This window comes from Megalops cyprinoides, chromosome 8 (assembly GCF_013368585.1).
Source record: "Megalops cyprinoides isolate fMegCyp1 chromosome 8, fMegCyp1.pri, whole genome shotgun sequence".
Taxonomy (NCBI): Eukaryota; Metazoa; Chordata; class Actinopteri; order Elopiformes; family Megalopidae; genus Megalops; species Megalops cyprinoides.
Window position 1 is genome coordinate 13,053,011 of NC_050590.1, and position 18,969 is coordinate 13,071,979.

Genomic DNA, 18,969 nt, shown 5'->3' on the forward strand with positions numbered 1-18,969 from the left:
AGGTTTCCATAACAACAGCCCAGACTTCCTGTTGGACCCAATCTGCATATATGTGTGTATAGCTTTCCATGTCTTAAGTTTCAGTTTACATTAGTTACTAACCCTGGCCTATTGTAACCAGTTTGCCAAGCAACATTAGTTTAGTTTTAACTTTATGGTGTGTCATGACTTGGTTACTGATAAACACTTGTAGAAATGTTTGTCATGCACTAAGCAGCCATAGCAACCACATTTCATTGGAGACAGTTAATTGCTATTCGTCAAGTATTTTTCCAATGTCTTCCAAAACATTTTACTTCAAATACCTGTACTGCATGTACACACAAAATACACATTGGCAAGCAAGACTACATCTACAGTTCCCAGAACACAGAAAATTTGCATTCTTTTATTCTCTTTTATTAATGGAGAAAGATTACAAGATGTTTAAAGGGTTCCTGTTAGAAGCAGAATAACCTGTTTTAGTCAAAATTACATTGAAGGATGCACTGCAAGACATACGTAAATCTTAAACAGCATAAAAGCAGAGAGAAAAGGCACTTGCAGTTGAACTGATTACTATAAACTCATCTTATTTACAGGAATGTACATATGTCTACAGAGTTATGAGGAGGTACTTAAACTCTCAGTAGATTTACAAATCGTAACAAAGTACTTTGAGAAGATAACAGCAGTTCTAAGTTTCTAAAGAGAAAGTGATCATAGGCGTTTTGAGTACACAGGGCAAGTATAGAAGATGTATTGCTGTTAAGTAAAAACATCTACCTACATTTATGGGGTAGTTAACAATAAATGGTTACAGGTCTCTAGCACACCTATAGTTACAAAAAATAGCATATGATACAGTTTGATATAAAGTCACAGCTTAAAAGATAAGCTACCATATAAAATCTGTTCACAAAAGCTTTTTCTAACTTTGGAAAAAAATTGTTCCTTCTGAAAATATTATTATTTTTTAAGTCATGTTTATCATGTAATGCTTTGATAATTAAAAAAAACATGTACCAATGCCAGACCTTGTGTGGGGCTTAAAGAATGAACACAGTATTCTCTCTCATGTGCTTTGATAATGATGGTCACTCTCTTCTTGATGGTGAAATTCATGACAGCTTTCAGGAGAATGTACAGCCTCATAACAACCATGTTTCAGGTGTACAACAAATGAAGTATGCATAGGCCAACCACCAAAATTACAGGGATGTGTTTTACTTGTTACCTTACACAATGACATTCACCACCACTTGCTTTGTGTTTGTGCTTGCTCTGTTTCCATTTAGGGTAAGGCTGTCACCTAAAATGTTGTCAGGCTTGACACATGGCTGGTATGTGATGCTAGAGAGCTGGAGGCTCTACTCTACCAGGAACGTTTGCAGCACTGCCTAGCCAGCAGTCTGGCAGCACATTGCTGGTATCCCGTCATGCCTTTGGTGTCACAACTGCATGGTAGAAGCCTGAGCCTTAAAGGGCATTTCTTGAGCTCTTTCTCTCTGAAAGCACACTGATGGGGCATGGTGTGTAATGCACAGAATGATAGACCAGGGGAGATAATTAAAACAGAAAAACATGAAAAAATACTGAGAACTAGCTTAGCTGAGGACTAGGGTCAGGTATGTCCAGCCTCAGTGGGACCCACGGTCATTGGCCACGTCCTGCAGTCGGCGCAACAGGGCTGTCTGGTTCTCCTGGCAGAGTCTCTTGGCTGGCGACTGGCCGCCCTCCTCCAGCACCATGCTGCGCTTCTTGGTGGGCGTCTCCCCTGTCCGAATCATGCTGTTTATCTCTCGCAGACGCTGTGAGATGGAGAGGAAGGACTGTTTAATGCACTACTGTGGGTCCAGTTCAGAATAGTTCCCTAAGATGAGAAGGCATCACCTTAAACCTTATACATGCTTCAGACCCCAGCAATAACATTGGTCATATCTATATGTCACACAGGTTGAGTCTGCACAACTAGATATGTACTGAGCTAATTCAAGAAAAAAGTAGAGCAATTACAATTAAAGAACTGTTCTATGAGTAGTACACCACACTGCTGCCCTGCAGCACATGCAGTACCATACAACACTTTGCCTTAAGCACTCACTTTGGAGGGGCTGGTGCTGATGTAGTAAAAGATCTTGTCCCGGGGAGAGAGGGGGCTGCCATTCTTGTGTGGAGAGATGTAGATGGAGTGATTATGGGACAGGAGCACCCTGCGTGGAGATCCTGTACGCAGGGAAGGGTACGGAGAGAGGGGCGGAGCCTCCACCTGTAACCCATAACATCTCATTAAAATACATGAAGAAGACCATGCCCATAGACCAGCCTGACACAAGAAGGGATATGCCGAAAATCTCACTGACATATGTAGCTTCATTACTACAAATTCTAAGAGCTGATCAGTGTAAAACATAACACTTGATTCAACTCTTGCAATATAATCTATGGCACTGTTGTGTGAGGACTTATGAGAAGTAAAACTTGAGCAGAAAAGGTATGTGCTGCATGTATGAATGTATGACTGCTGTTAATGACCCTGCTTGGCTGTGCTCACCCCCGAGGCTGACGGCGAGGTGGTGGAGTAGCGCAGTGCGAAGTTGCGCATCTGTTTGATATATATGTTGTTGTAGAAGCGGATGAGGTCTCCTCTCTCCTCCCCTTCCTGTTCTGCGGAGGTCCCGGCAAGACGTGTAGGAGTGGCTGGGGCACTGCTGGGCTGCGGGATGGGCAAAGTACTGCTGGAACGCATGGGGACTGGACTGCTGTCTTCACTCGCTAGGGTGAGAGAGTCACACCTCAGTACACTCACAGTCACATTCTGAACAGACCATATGTTTTGATCCCAATACATTTTCACTTGCCCTGACTATGTACAAGTGAAAGATTTGTGAATTTGTATTTCAGTATTGTGTGGACTTTACTCTCTTTCAGATTCAGCACCGTATTTTCATGGCCACTATTAATATGGGTCTGTGTTTGATGTTTCCTGGATCAGAGCCAATACTGTTTTCTGTGAAAATTAGCAACCAGTTGTAAAGTGAACTCATTAGGCATCAACAAACACTACCTCAGTACTTCATTTTTTGAGCATGAATGAATATTCTTACTGTGCGTTTGTATAACAAAGCATTTGCATGTATGCAGTGTGGTGTTTTGTATGTGGACGTTTGTATCCTGTAGGTATGTGTGTGTGTGTGTGTGTGTGTGTGTGTGTGTGTGTGAGTGTGTGTGTGTGTGCGTGTTTGTGTGTGCGTGCGCGTGCGCGTGCGCGTGTGTGAGACTCTGCAGCTTCTCTCACCGCGCTCTCGGCCAGCCTCACAGGGGGAGCTCTGCCTGGCACCACTCTCACTGCTGCCTGAGTGACGCCTCTTCCTCCCTGAGATCAGCACACTTCTGTACACCTGAAAGAAGGACACAGCACTGTCTCAAACCATCTGTCAATCTCACACAGGACACTCTTTAAACCTAAATGAAAACAAAGCCACCCCCTCTGGACATTGTCTAATGTACCCTACAGCACCACACTAAGCACTCATGGTACAGTCTTTAATCCTACCATATAGCACCACATCAATCATTCCAACTGCAACCAGGGCAACCTCGACATCCCACTTACACTGCTGCTGGCCTGGGGCTGAGTCCTGTAGCACTTCATTATGTTCTGGAAGGACTTGTCCTCTTTGGTCACCTGCAGGACAGCCCAACACAGTGTGTGTCGACACTTACAATAAAAACATAAGACACTTGCCATATAACTCAAATACACAATTCAGTTCCATTTGGGAAAGAAAACAGATGGTTCAATACCATATTAGGATAAAGCTTAGAAAGTGGGAGCTTCTGTGCTCAACCCTGGTCAGGCTGGATGACAGCCCTCACCTTAGCCATGACGTAGATGGCACACATGAGGAGCTGGTCCAGGTGCCGGTCCAGCATGAGCTCGGTGCAATGGACGAGCGAATACTCAAAGCAGGTCCAAATCTTCCGACGCAGCTCTGTGGAGATGTCCAGCTTGGCACATAGGTCCCGCAAACGCACGCTGGCCAGATGATACACCTGGCACATAGGGGTGGTTCTGTATCAGTCATCACAGTAGCATCACAGTGCAGAATACTAGCCAATTCTGGACACAGGGCTATGTTACACAGCTACATAAGGGCAGGGGTATCAAAGCTACATCAAAGTTACATTTATCAATTAAAGTCTATGTTAGACATTCAGTTAATGGGTAAAGTAATATTGAACTTTCAGAGCTAAAGAGGGATTCCCTCAATAAACTGTCAATAGGCTCAATTAGACATGATGGAACTGTGCCTCTCTGACCAAACTCGCTAATCAGTTTGGCCAAGTGAGAGAACAATTTACCTTGCGGAAGAAGAGGGAGAGGGACCCAGTCCTCTGTGGCTTGTTTGTGGATGGGCTCTGGGGTATAACCCTCTTGACCTGCTGTCCACTGGAGGAGCTGTTCTGAGCTGTGACCTGAGGGGTACCACCAGCAAGCTGTTGTGCAGTTAATGTCCCAGCTAAGGTTTGTGCTGTGAGGGGCTGCAGGGTGCTGCCACCCTGTCCCGTTACACTCACTTGCACTGGGATGAAAGTGATGCCCCCGTTCTCATTTGCAATCCCTGGAGAGGTTTAAGCACAGGAAACAATGTGAATATTTCAGAACTATAGTCTGAGTCACACTACAGATAATAGCCTCAAGGGCAAATGATGTAAATGGTGATTTAATATGGGGTTACTCATTACCTTGCACAGGTATGGTGACAGTCTGCCCATTGTTGGCAGTGACAGTGGCTGTTGCCATGGTGACCACAGTCTGGCCTGCAGCAATGGTGCTAATGAGGGGTGACTGTGAGACTCTGACTGGGGTGGCGGGGTCAGAGGCTGTCTCGCCATCCACAAACAGCCGTCTCCTTGCTGAACCAGCAGCGGGTGAGCTGTAGCGGTCGTGGAGGGTGGTGGGAGAAGCAGAAACCACTAGGTGGGGAAGACAGAAATTCAGTGTTCACTTTTCTTGCAATGGGCCTTTAGTTACACTGTTTTACTGCAAGTGAATATAGACATCTGAGATATGTTAGTCTGGATAAGGGCCACTAATCCCTGTATTTGCAGGTATGTGACCACCTAATTTGACTAATCATTGTCTTTAATGAAAAACTTTAACTACTCTAATCTCTAATCCTTAATCTCATTGTGGCCTGTTCTGAGTGTGAAGAAAATCCTACTGATAAGGCCTGGGCTAGAATCATTTTACAAGGCAAGAAAAGAGAACGAGCTTTAATCATAACTTGAGTCTTCAGTATTGGTTGCATAGACCAGGCAGAAGTTTCATGTGAATACAGTGTCATCCCACTGCCTATGTGTCCAGACCTTTCCCTGCTCCGGCAGCATTTGCACGAAGTTCGTTCAGACGACTGGGGGTAAGCGGTGTGCTCCCTGTACTGCTGTTCCCATCAGCACCCTCAAAATGTTGGGGGGGCATCACCTGGAACATACAGACAACAGTCGTTTGGCATATTTCCAACTCTAATGATAACAATAGGTTGAATCTAAATCTAAATCTTATCATAGGCCCTGTGGGCATGGGTGGTTTTCTGCAGTTTACTATTATATTATATGCATATGAGCTGTTGTATATGATACTCTGTCCTGATGAAATTGTACTGTAGATGCTGTAGTTTGTTAACAGTAAACAGACAACAGTAATAGTATGTATGTGTGAGGTGTGTGTTGGGGGGGCAGTGTGGAGTAGTGATTAAGCACAAAGGTTGGGCAGGTTTGAATCCCAGAGAGGATGCCGTTTTACTCTCAACTGCTTCAGTAAAGCTTTAAGAAGCATTCATGGATTATATGTAGATAAGGGTTTCTGCTAAGCAAAAAACTGATGACATGTAAAGACAAGTGAAGCCTCTGACCTCCTGACATGCAGGCACACGGTTCTTGGCAGCTCTGACACTGTCCCACAGAGGAGAACCCCCTTTCCAGGCCAGGCTTTCCAGCACTTGCTCTTCCACACGATTCAGATGTTTCACCACCTCACGAAAAAGCCCCTCCTCCGCCCTCACCATCACCTCGATCACCTGCAGTACAACACAGAGTTTATGGGTGTCACTCAATCTCACTCCGAAAAGAAGCTCTGGACAGATGACAAACTGTTTCTTGACAATCAGGTGGACCAAGAATTTTACCCCACTCACACTCACAAACTGAGAGTTCAGCAATACTCTACAACAGTGTTTCTCAATCCTGTTCCTGGAGGCCCACTGTCCTGCATGTCTTCCATCTTTCCCTGCTCTACCTACCTGACTGAACTCATCAGTGGCACTTTTGATTAGCTGATTTAATCAAGAGTATGTTAATCACACTAATCAGGTGTGTTTGGAGCAAGGATAGATAGACGATATGCAGGACAGTGGGCCTCCAGGAGTAGGACTGAGAAACACTGCTCTACAAGACAGCAGACAGGCATGGGTGTAAAAGGACCTCCACTTGCTGTGATGAAAGAGCTGCTTCATTCTCATGTTTCGGTGGAGAGTACAAATGAGAGGCTTTTGACATTTCAACTAGAATGATGAGTATTCTTTCAAGTCAACTCATACCAGGATGAGTGAAATAGGGGGCTTTTGCTTTGTGCCCAAGACTGAGCATTAAATGACTTTGAGAATTTATGCCTGTGGGTGTTCAACACTAGGGGGCAATGTGCAGCAGACAACAAAGTTGTCCAAAGGCAGGTTTCTGCATCCTCCATTATAGAAAACAATGACATATTGTTGATAATGTTTTATAAATAATGTATTGGTGGCATTAAGATGTTTACCTTGTAAAAGTGGAACGGAGGCAGGTCAAAGATCTCAATTACTCTGGGAAATTCCCCGGGAGGGCGATATGAGAAAATTACAATCTCCAAACAGCAGGCAAGCAAAGAGCGATGGAACACATCCTGCTCCAAAATCCCCTACAGCAAAGACACAGAGACACTCTTCTGTACTTTCCTGACACCTCACTTAAGTTCTCTCCAGTCAATTCATGACATCATGACACAACAAAAAACATAATGAAAAACGTAATGAAACAATGGTGCGTGTACATGCGTGTGTGTGTGTGTGTGTGTATATATATGTATATACACACACATATACACACGTGTTTGTGTGTGTGTGTATATTCCATGCTAATACAGCAGGAGACAGCAGACTCACAGACAGATCACTATCACCCAGCCTCTTCTTCTCCTGATCAATTACAGCCTCCAAGGTCTTGTAGTACAGAGCTTCAGCCAGCCGGAAATATTTCACTCCAATATCTACATAGGAACAGGGAAATTGAAACATAATCACAACATACACAAAACAACAATCCTCTCCGTAAAAACGAAGAATACTTCCTGCTCACTTCAACAGGAAATAACACACATTGCCCAAATGCTGTGTCTTGTGTTGAACTATGTTGGCTACCTTTGGCCAAGCCACTGTTCTCCTCCCGAGTTCCTTCATAGTGTTGGCAGAAGATCTCGGACATGTCCTTCAGTCTGTTTGAGATGGCCTCACTGGGGTCTCTGGCACAGGCCCTAAACCAGAAACACAACCAGCACTGTTACAGTGGCAAGCATCCACAATACCGTTCTGCAAGCTTCCACCTGAAATACTCTAGGTAATTATCTAATTCATTAGGTAGGACTTCTAAACACATTTGCAGTGGCTGTTCAAAACATAAGCTCTTAATACTTGTAGAAAACTACAATAAAATAAACATATGGGATATTGGAGACATTTCTACCATTGTGTTTTTGTTACATTTTAAACATTTTAAAAGTTTAAAAAAAAGTAAAAAAAAAAAACACAAGGTATACAGGTGATATTCTCTGAGCAGAATAAGCCTGCTGGGGGTGAAGCAGTGCTTATGTTATGAGGTCTGTATATATGTGGATGGTGCTGATTTGTGTGTTAGTAACTGTGTACAGACCTGAGCATGCTGGCCAGTCTCTCACTGGGTCCGTGTTTCAGCCCCGTCAGCAGACTGTGCAAACGTCCCACACTCTGCATTGCCATGGAGACTGGGGTGCCCATGCTGTTGTCCTGCATGTACTTACGGCCAGTTAGAGGGGTGGCAACTCTAAGAGCTGATGCCTGCAGAACACAAGAGAGGCGTTATTACATTACATTGCATTGCATTATATTATTGGCATTTAGCAGATGCTCTTATCCAGAGTGACTTACATTATGTTACAATTTTACGTTACCCATTTACAGAGCTGGACATTTCCTGAGGCAATTCTGGGTTAAGTACCTTGTCCAAGGGTACAGCTGCAGTGCCTCAGTGGGGAATCTAACCAGTAACCTTTCAGTTATGAGTCCTGCTCCTTACCACCATGCTACACTGCTGCCCCCACTCCCAGAAGGGAATTTTAATTACTGCCATTGACCTCCTCAAACAGAGAAAGTGTATATATGGTATGTCTAACAGTTTGTCTACAGTATCCCATTTATATAGCAGCTGTGCTCCTCATAATCTCACCGTCTGTGCTGTGCTGTGGAGGCTGTGAGCTGGCCGCTCTGTGTTTTCTGTGCCCCCAGCACAATGACAGTGTCCCGGGGTGCCAATGTCCTCTTTGGCACCGTCCCCCAGAAAAATCCTTTCATCCAGACTGCCTGTGGACAGCACGTGTTCCTCGTACACCCGACCTAAAGCTGTACTGTGTGCACAAACACACACACACACACACACACACACACACAATGACAGTGTGCATGCAGCCACTTGAGGAATGGCAATGCAGACCTGAGAGTGGCCACAAGAGGGCGGCAAATTTCAGCTACACTACAATATTTTACACAGCCACTAAGCACTGTTTTCCACAAAGCACAGGAAGAGAACACAACTCTGAGGAAGGGTACAGCACTGAACAAGAACGAACAAAGTAGTAAATGACATCACAATTACTCTCCATTCACCTTTGTTCATACTATTACTTTGTGCTTGAATGTGTACACCTCTTTACCAGGAATATCATATGCAAAAACGAACTATTGTAGGTACTATTAAGCTCATGTCAATCACACACACTTTCACAAAACTACGAGCTTATGCCAGCACAGAAGCACATAACATGAAAGTACTTACAAACTGTCGCCAAAATTTGCTGGATCTAAGAAGCCGGTCAGGTTTTCATCTTTTCCTTTGAGAATCTGTAGAAAACATAAGATTTCAAAGTGAGGGGGAAAAACAAAATGAGAAATGTGGTACACTCCACTGTAACTGTAGTTGGGAGTCTCTATGCCTGGGTAATACGGCAACCAGTTCAGGGAAAAGCGCAGTACGAAGTCAAGAATATGTTTTAATTTATTTGACAGGCGTCAAAAAATTTTGAGCTGTGTGCGCTGTGCATGGTAGGAGCACAGGAAGTGAAACCTAAAAGTTGTGGGTTTGAATATTTGTTTGGGTACCACTGTTGCATCCTTTAGTGAGACAGCTTCATTGTTCCACTACAAGTGCATTATACATGTTACAGTATGCGTTACATTTTTTAAAAATTAAGTGTTAATCAGTATGACACACACATTAAGTCAACAATATATTGTTAAGAGTGCCATACATTATTTCATATTATAATTTATTCTAATACCTTCCAATAAAAGCTACTGTACATCTGTCCATAACAAAAGCCCTCTCCTTTCAGTAGAGTCCTCTCTTTTTGTCTAACCTTTCCTCACAGCTCTCCCTGCAGAGCAAATCTGATACAGACCCCTGTACAGAGCATGGCATTTCTATATTAAACATCCTTATGTGGATGGTGTGTTTTGTATCCATGTGCCCTCACAAGTGTGATACCATACAGATTCCTACTGATATTCTGTCTCCTGTCCAATGTGTTGGCATGCTGTAGAACAGATCCCAGACCAGCACAAACCCACCTTTTTGTCAAAGAGCTTCTTGATGAACGGTTTCCAGAAGTGCTCCTTCACACCCTTGGCCTCCAGCACCAGGCCATCGTGCAGCTCACACAGTTTCTCAATGAAGCACAGCGGGCCTGGGCCTGGCTTAAAGTCCTTACTGCCAAAGTCTTCAGGCAGGCCTGTGTAGACACATGCACGCACACACACACACACACACACACACACACATACGCGCAAAGAAGCAAAAGCAGCACACACGCAGTATCACCATTTTTAATGTCCTAGTCACACAGAAATTTTCCATCTTACATTCCACAAACATTTCCACCAATTATGTTATCATTATGTTACAATCGCTTAGCCAATTTTTGTCAGAGTGCGCTTATATGGATGTGTCCATATGCCTGTGTGAAAGAGTGCATTTTATTTGAATGTGCTAGACCCTCTCTTCTTGCCTCAATATAAATAGTGCACTTACCAGCACTTGTGGACATGTGTCTGGAGGTAAGTATGAGTACAGTATCTACAGTTTCTCTCTGTCTACCTCCTACTACCGTCCCATCCCCCGCAGACTCTCTACAGCACTTGCAGGTCTCATGTGAAAAAGCTCAGGGACACTGCTGACTCAGTGGAAACTTTCTTCTCCTCAGCACTAATTATTTGCACATGTCCTCTTTATCAGGCCAGGTTACTGTCAGCCTGCCTCCCTGGAGCCTGAAAGACAGACACAGTCGTCTGGCCCCTCGGCAACACTTACACTTATCACAAACTCACTACCTGTCTCCTGAAGAGGTACAGTAATGGAGACAGGCTTGCTTGATTCATGTAGTGGTGTGACTTTAGATCTCCCTGCTGAAAAAGAGCAGGTACGGTACCTGCGAAGGCAGGGTTGAGCAGTTCCTTGCGGCTGGAGCACAACAGAGTGTTGCAGTAGACCAAGTCAAGGGCACACAGTAGCAGGTGGTAGGAGTTCACCAGGTCATCGCTGATCATGGGGAAGTTCCCTGGAACAGAGAGTGAAGCTGACGAAGCCTGGCAAAGGCTTAACCCAAATCTCCTGATCCAATGCCAACCCCCTCCCTACTGGCACCATCTGATCTCATGACTAATATGTCCACCCCCACAGTGCAGGCTGAAGGAATGGAATATGTAGATGGATGCACGGACATACAGTAGATCAAATCAGGGACAAAAAAATCTAGCAAAAATCAACAGCATGAAAATAAAAACATCAAAGAATATGGCCATGAATGTTCCAGCTAAATGAGATCCAAGATGAACCTGTACACTATGAACACTATGTTCCTGGGCCCAGTGTGGGCAGATAAAGTTACTAATTATATGGCCAGAATACAGGAATCAAACCCTTCCTCCTGCTCTACACATCTCTCAGAGGAGTTTTAAGGAGCACTGGCCGGGCTCCAAGCTATCCCTGAAGGACAGATCAGATGGGCCTGCCACAGAAGCACTGCAGACTGAAGCCCTGCACACCTTAGAATAAGATTACATTGACAGAATGAAAAAAAAGAGATCCTTGCCTGCTCACCCAAGAATGAACCCTGTCTCACCCTTGCACAAAGACGTACCTCTTCTGTACAATGCAGAATTGTTGGTTATAAATTACAGCACTTCATGCATGTTTTTTACTTCCTTTGATACATCCTGCAACACGCAACTATGCTCAGTGCTTTGCAACTGCTTAACTGTATTTCTCTGATCTCTCTCACAATGATGTGCCACTTCCCCCTCGAGAGGAGGCTGGCTTTGCGCATCAGCGGTTTAATGAGGAAGACGCAAGCTGACTTTACACAGAGCGAACAGGATGTGTGCAGGAGTGTTTGAACGGCAACGTTTAGGGACGCGGTGTCCTCATTCATAGAGGGCAATCCTCTTCCTGCCACACCCACACAGCAGCATGCCGGCAGCTTCTGTCATGGGCTCTTATCTATGCAGCACACTGCCTTCTCTCCGAACACACTGGCTAAGACCTGCCATATGCTCTCGTGTAGACACACCAGCATCCATTACTGAACATTCAAACTTTTTGTCACACAACAAAGGTCCCAAAATGACACTCAATCTGATTTCGACTTGAAAGCCACTGACATTTTAAACTAGACCACCAAACAGAGATTGTGTTACCTATAAAGATCACAAGCTACAGTCTCCTACATGCTAAAAGCAAAAATTAGCACTCACATAATATGTGAATCTAATTAGAACACAAGAAAAACAACCCTCCTACCCTGACATATTAAATATATAGTGAAAATCTTGCACTCTTAATCCTTACTGAAATGTACATGCATTGCACGTGCATGCCACTTCACAACAGTTATGCAGATTATCAGCACCTCAATTTGAAATGTAATACCTGAATATGGACACAAAAGACACGAGTATTACATGCCTAGGCAATGTCAGTTTCTACTCACATCTTCTCAAAGTCGCCAAAGCAAGCCATCAGAGATGAAAATAACTAAAAACCACAGTGCAGGGGAAGACAGTGACAGCACTCTGCAGGTTGGACTGAACAGCTGTGCAGGCTGTAGGAGGAGGGAGGGAGCTGAGCCTTTTGGCCCTGCAGAACACAGGCCCTCTCACAGACAAGCCTCAACTTGTCATCGGCGAGTGGTTGCTATGATAAGGGCTGTCTGTGGGCTGGGAAACATGACAGGCTGAACTCAGACATATACAGAGGAAACCAGGGGGCCCCCTAGGGGTGAGGTTGATCCCTGCTGTTTTCTGAGTTTCCTCAGGCAGAAACTGAAGTGTGCATTAATTAGTCTGCATTGAAAAGGCAGTCAACTGGGGAGCATTAAGGAAACAAAACTGTCTCATGAACATAAGCACAATGAAAATAACTCTGTTGAATGATGTGATACCTACAGTATCAGTTGTGTTTATGGCCACTGAAGTATGAATGCAGAATACTGGCATAGATTCTCTACCTACATCTATATACAATACCAGACTCCTGCTTACTACAGTATAGTTTAAGAAGCAGACAAAATCAGTTGCATGGATGTTGCAAGCATGAGATTTTTAAAAATGAATGCATAATGTAAAAAATCTCTTTTACAGAAAAACAAATATGCAGGGTCAAATCAATACAGTATTGTTAGTCACCACAAAGAAGGCTGCAAGAACATTAAACACCCCAGCGATGTTCACTTGCCATTCCACAATAAGAAAAATAAAAATGAAACTAAATGCACAAGAAACTCAAGTTCACCTATAAAGCAATCTAAACAAAAACACAAAATCATGAAAATTCCACATTAAATCCCGTAGTTAGATGACCCAAAAAGGTAATGTCTCAGAAGTAACTCACAGTATGGCCACACACATACACACTTCTTCAGTCTTCAGTCTAAGTTTGTATTACCTTCACTCCCTGAGCAGAGCTGTGTGAAAAGCATGAGCAGTGCCTGTCATGTGGAAGGGCCTCTTACCGAGAAACTGCAGCAAATCAATGCACATGGAAAAAAAAGACTGCCAAATCCACTTGTGTCTCTAAACAACTGCAGTCTCCAGCTGACGCCAACAAGCCTGTGCAAGTCCCAGAATGCCCAGGCTGTGGAGAGTGTGCATGTGACCGGGCCTTCTGCCCTGTTTCGTCACTCAGAGGGAGTATGGCTCTACTGCCACAGACACAGCCCCCATTAGCAGCCATCACAAAGAAAAAAAAACACTCCTGTAATTAAGCCCAAGGAATGGGTCTACAGAATCCCATTGTACACTTCTCTACTGTCCAGAGTCTGTCTATAGCCTATGATGCGGGAAGCCCTGCCTCCATGCTGATGAGATGGTTACACAGCCAGACATATTCTAGCCAGGCATCCAATTTATAAAGTAGATAAACACAGTAAATGTTATGGAGGTTATACAGTAAATGTATGATGCCAAGTGTTCCTGAATAAAAGTCTATTCAGACAAATGTGGTAAGCCTCTTTTAACAACAAACCATTATCTTTTATACACATATATATATATATATATATATATATATATCAATATTTTATATAAGCATTTGTGTGTGTGTGTGTGTGTGTGTGTTTTCAGTCTAATTTTAGTGTTATTCTTCCTCATATCCTAATCTGATTGCTTCTAAAAATGGGAATAAGGTTAGGATGTATTTTATTTCCTCTCAGACCTATATAAAAACAACTCTGTACCCCTAGATCAGATTAGCTCTGTCTTGCTACACTGACCTTGTGTTCAGCTTCAGCACTATCTGCTTTGTATGACATGTACACATCTTGCCCTTGTGCCTGTGCCTGTTTGCCCACTATATGCACTATGTCGCTTTGGATAAAAGCGTCTGCTAAATGAATAAATGTAAATGTAAACTCTGAAACATAATTACTGAAACTGTTCCTGTCAATCCCCACTCACCTTTGGCATGGACAAATAAGATCCAGCAGAAGTTGAAGACCTCTGAGACTGTACAGGGATGACGCCTGAGGAAAGATGTAAAGACCTGAGCTGCAATCTACTGTACGTTATACTCACCTCTGTGAGTTTTTCTTTAAAAAGTGTCTGATGACATGCATAATAATGTCTCCCTTGGACAAAAATACACTACATACAAACATACCGCTGTTTGCGGCTCCTGTGCACCCTGGGTGGGTCCTCCGAAGGTGCCCTGAAGATGTCCTGAAAGATGGGGACGTACTTCTTGAAGATGACTGCTGACACAGTGAAGTTCCTCTCAAGTTTCTCTGTACGCTGGCGGAATTCCTGTGGCAGGTTAGCCATGTCCTGCCATTTCTTCATCTTGCTAAAAAACTCAAACAGGCTGGCACAAAAGAAAGACAAGAAGAAAGTATGAAGGGAGCTCAGCATACCGTCAACATGGTATTGTCAAGATGTCCACAAGTTTTCAAAACAACTGAAAAACAAAATAGTTTCACAACATGTAGATGAACATTCAGCACCCTACCACACAACACACGCCAGCATATGGTCCAGATTTGGCTACATCTTTAATACGTAACAAATCTGAGGTGTTTTCTTTAATTTATTCTTATACGTTTACCCTTATTCCACCCTGAATTTGGACTCACTACTCATACACACATTATGCTTGCTTCACTAGCTTGCCTGATTGCTGTTGGTTTATTATTTTTTTTCTTTCCTTGTTGTAAATAGTTTTTTGTTTTATTTGTTGTCTGTCAGCTGTCAATAAATATTTTTATTACCCCAGTTGTTGTGTTGTTGACCTCCTGTTGACTGCTCATCATCCCGTTCCACACCAATCCATTCTGCACTTGCACAGGAGTGCTCCAGCACAACGCATGCTATCTTTGACATACTCACATACAGCTAATTTTCCACTACACATCGAAGAGTGAACCACAGGAGGGTAAATGGAGAGGTGCAGCCCCTGCTGACCTCATCTAGGTAACATAAAAGCATAGGCTACTACTGAGCAGGGTGATGGCATGACCTTGGCTGATGTATCCAACCCCACCAGAACAAGACCAGTTGTGTCTTGTGACTATGGCCCACCAGTCATTACCCCAGTCAGTGATATAGCCCTGGCTCAAGTCTGGCCTGTAAGTCTCAGCTTGTACTTGAAACAAGCAACCCAACTGACTCAGTCTGGACCATGACAGTGTTATATATTATATACTCATTCACATTTTATATTTGTATTTATTATGTTTTATTTTAGTCACCACTGAACTCATGACTTTGTGCATTCAAAATTTGCCTTCATTTCAGTTCTTAAAAATAAGTTTGAAGCATATCATGCTTACATAATGGTTACATTATTAAATGCACAGAGACCTAAATACACAGGCTGTAACACAAGGGAACCCAAGTCTCCAGTACAAGAAACTAAATCAGTCCCACCTATTCTGTTACGGCAACAGATTCACAGATATCTGAAGGTCCGTGCAAGGTATGACATTTGGTGTCATGTTCAGGGTAGGACATGAGGAAAGAACCCAGGCCTGTGAGGACTGGAAAACCAACAAGCAACTTCAGTTTTGAGCATATCTCTTTAAACCGACTGAAATTCTCTCAGGATTTAAGATTGCAATTTATTCCAGCTGTATATCACATGAATATTAAGTCTGCATGGAGATAACCATAATTTGGCAAAAATAAATAAATAAAAATAAAAGCATGAGATTATCAGATGTTACAGTGAAGGCGTTTAAGATAACTAAATATGTGAGACTTGAGATACCTAGATTGATCAATTCTGGATCAAGTGTCAGAGGCAGCATGGGTAACATGTATCACCTTTTGTCAAAGTGTCTACAATTGCAAAGTGTCTACAATTATCTACAGTGAGTCTACTCACTTTTGCAAGAACTGGTAGGCATCATAAAATATTCTAATGCTTTTGAGAAAAGCAAACTAACCTCTGTTCTGAGCAACGCAGGATCCTGGTCAGAGACACATAGTTGCCCTCAGCTGTCCCCTTACCCACAGTTGGAACTGATGTCCTACAAGCAACATACAGAGCACAGGCCAACCAATGTAGTTCACTGCCCTGCAGAGACACAGACAAGAGGTAGAAGGGGGAGAGACATACAAGTGTCATGCTTAGGCAACACACATAAGGCACTTTGAAAATAAAGTTAAATGCGTTACCAACACATTTTCCTGTCACGTTAACTTCAAATAGGATTCAGTATGTGTATAGATGAAATCTATTAGTGGTACCTACTAACCACCACCACTTTTACATATGAATTAACCTGATCACTATCTCTGATGGATTCCTCATAGATATCATTTACCAAAATCAATCTATACAAGATTTTTTTCTATTTAATAATTATATTTGTCTTCTGAATCATTAATCTACATTTTGACAATGTAATCTTGAATATTTAGAGTTGTGGATTCAATTGGCAGAAGGGCTAACACGGAAAACATGCCAGTGTAATAAAAGCATAAACATTAAATTAGTAGAATGTTTCCTTTTCTGATTTCCTGTTAGCCATGTCCATTACACAACAAGGGCGTAGTGAAATGAAACAACATATTTTGAGCACATTAAGAATTAAAGGAAGCCCTAAAGTTTGCCCTAAAATTTGAAGACTTCTGCAAAAACAGTAAGGATGCCAATTAAGATAACTCTATTAATTCTCTCAACAGAGGTGCCTTTCGCATGTTGTCCTCAATTTAGCCATAACCATGCTTAGTTATCTTAATGCATAAACCTTACTGCTTTTCCCACAGGACAAATCGGTACATTGGACACAGAAGGCCTGGCGCTGTGGGGGTGCTTAGGGGTCCTTATATCCCGATGTCTACATAGTATTTATGACTTTTTGTGCCCCCCCCCCCCCCCCCAGCCCAGGTACACCATCTACTGCTCTAACGGGGGATAAAATACCAAAGCACTGCACCCGTTGCTTGTGTTTGACTGGAAGAATGGGTACTGTCAAAATAATAATAAATAACAATCCCATTTGAAACTGCGATCTTTGCATATAGTTGCATTGACTATACACTCACTTTGAATAATGGGTGATAACTAAATTATTAATCCCGTAATAATGAATTCTTAAAATTGTGACGTTAGAATCAGAATCAGAACTTTATTCGACAAGTACAAATGTACAAGGAATTTCTCTTGGTGCGGATGTAGTAAAACATAAATGCAAACAGTACTATACAATACAAACAATACAATAAATACAACACAATACCATTAAAAAACCGTGCAGTGTTTTTCCCCCAGAATCGGCTGCTGCTGTTCTGGCCTTACAGATTAAGAAAGCGTAACTTTATTGTTTCACAGTAATCCACTTATTCCATTTTGATCGCCAAAGTAACCAAAGGTATCTAGCTATATCACGTCAGCTAAGTCGTAAGGGTGACACGTTAAAGTCTCCTTTAAACCGGGACCATAAGGCCGACCCCTCCCCCCTTTCGTGACAGCCAACCCAAACATTTCAAGACGAATTAAGTTAACTGTTCAATGCACCACGTATTTTTCATTTGTGTAATATTATGATTTATATGGAATGAAACATTGTAGACTGAGCGGAAAAAAGAAACACCGCTTGCTGCGCGTCGTGAAAGCGGTTCGGTTAATATCGGTTAGCTATAGCTTAGAAAATATGTCGTTCTTACCTCTAAAGTGTAATTTTTGTTAATATTTTCATAATTCCTCCACGCATCATTGCTTGCCTCCTCGTCCATATTCAGAGCTCGGCATAGCTCTTCAAACCGCTGTCTCGTTTTGTGCAAGGTCTCTTCCTCTTCGTTCATTTTTTTTATTTATGCCAACGGTGCTAATACTAGACAAAATACAGAGTTCGGAGTAACACTTCAATGTTAATACGTAACGCAATGGTTGTAGCAATAGCAGAAAACGTTCAATTTAGCTGTATAAGCTAAATGGAAAGCCGATCATTGTTTTCGTACAGTACGATAAAGATATGCGGTTCTGTACAGTGTAGCCATTTAAATGTCCTTTGAGTGACAGCTGCTGCCTTGTGTCGCAGACTTACGGTAGGTGCGTGACACACCATAGAAAGACGATGATTACGTACATACTTCGCGTAAGTGGGTAAGTACAAACAACGTACGTTTCATACAGCACCCGCCCCCAAAATGCGTCCTAGACTTGGAATGGACAACCATCAAGTCACTCAAACCAAACTAAACGTAAACTTCCTGTTGTGTAGATTTCGTCACAGATGCTCTAATTCACTAAGATCTGTGACTCCCTGTTCGGCCTCGAGGGGGAAAAAAACCATAGAAATAGAATTACTAGATCGCACTGTATCCCCGAAACAGGCCCGGCGCTATGGGGGACGGACCTCAGTGCATCCCCAGCTGTCTCCTTATATCTCGATGTATACGTAGTATTTATGATTTTTTGTGCACTCCCGTGGATTGCAATTGCACCCCTCTGTATTTTCACCTGGCACTGAGCCTGCCCTGATATGAACTCAATCCCGCACTGCGCCCTGAATGGATTATTTCTCACAGAAGTACCCCCGCTGTTCAGTGACGGAGTAATTTACAGTAATTCACGTGAACAAAATAAATGAATAATGTCAAAGGATAGCCGTTTCCGGGCAGCGTCACACTGCACACAAACAAAATTATTATT

General features: G+C 42.9%; 1 protein-coding gene across 3 annotated transcripts; it reads right to left on the bottom strand.

Moving 5' to 3' along the window:
- Positions 1-507: 507 nt before the first annotated feature.
- On the bottom strand, positions 508-18,305 carry rbl2 (retinoblastoma-like 2 (p130)). 3 transcript variants are annotated; one of them, XM_036535197.1, is made up of 22 exons: positions 17,982-18,305; positions 16,256-16,386; positions 14,476-14,676; positions 14,274-14,338; positions 10,751-10,879; positions 9,894-10,054; positions 9,103-9,167; positions 8,497-8,674; positions 7,945-8,108; positions 7,437-7,549; positions 7,182-7,285; positions 6,800-6,937; positions 5,898-6,062; positions 5,353-5,467; positions 4,729-4,959; positions 4,345-4,604; positions 3,859-4,035; positions 3,596-3,667; positions 3,278-3,380; positions 2,534-2,754; positions 2,084-2,248; positions 508-1,790 (listed from the first exon to the last, which is right to left on the bottom strand). In XM_036535197.1, exons 1-22 carry the CDS (start codon positions 18,117-18,119, stop codon positions 1,620-1,622), a joined length of 3,267 nt encoding a protein of 1,088 aa, XP_036391090.1. In that variant the 5' UTR covers positions 18,120-18,305; the 3' UTR covers positions 508-1,619. The 3 variants fall into 3 exon arrangements, with proteins under 3 accessions (XP_036391090.1, XP_036391092.1, XP_036391091.1); XM_036535199.1 differs by lacking the exons at positions 14,274-14,338; positions 14,476-14,676; positions 16,256-16,386; positions 17,982-18,305 and adding an exon at positions 12,311-12,872 and having other exon boundaries at positions 509-1,790; XM_036535198.1 differs by lacking the exons at positions 14,274-14,338; positions 14,476-14,676; positions 16,256-16,386; positions 17,982-18,305 and adding an exon at positions 11,462-11,570 and having other exon boundaries at positions 509-1,790.
- Between the last annotated feature and the right edge of the window lie 664 nt (positions 18,306-18,969).

Coding starts and splice junctions, on each gene's coding strand:
- rbl2 (XM_036535197.1), bottom strand. CDS start 18,119: ATGAACGAAGAGGAAGAGACCTTGCACAAAACGAGACAGCGGTTTGAA. Junction 8,675..9,102: donor GCAAATTTTGGCGACAGTTT/GTAAGTACTTTC, acceptor TTGTGCACACAG/TACAGCTTTAGGTCGGGTGT. Junction 2,249..2,533: donor CCTCGCCGTCAGCCTCGGGG/GTGAGCACAGCC, acceptor TATGGGTTACAG/GTGGAGGCTCCGCCCCTCTC.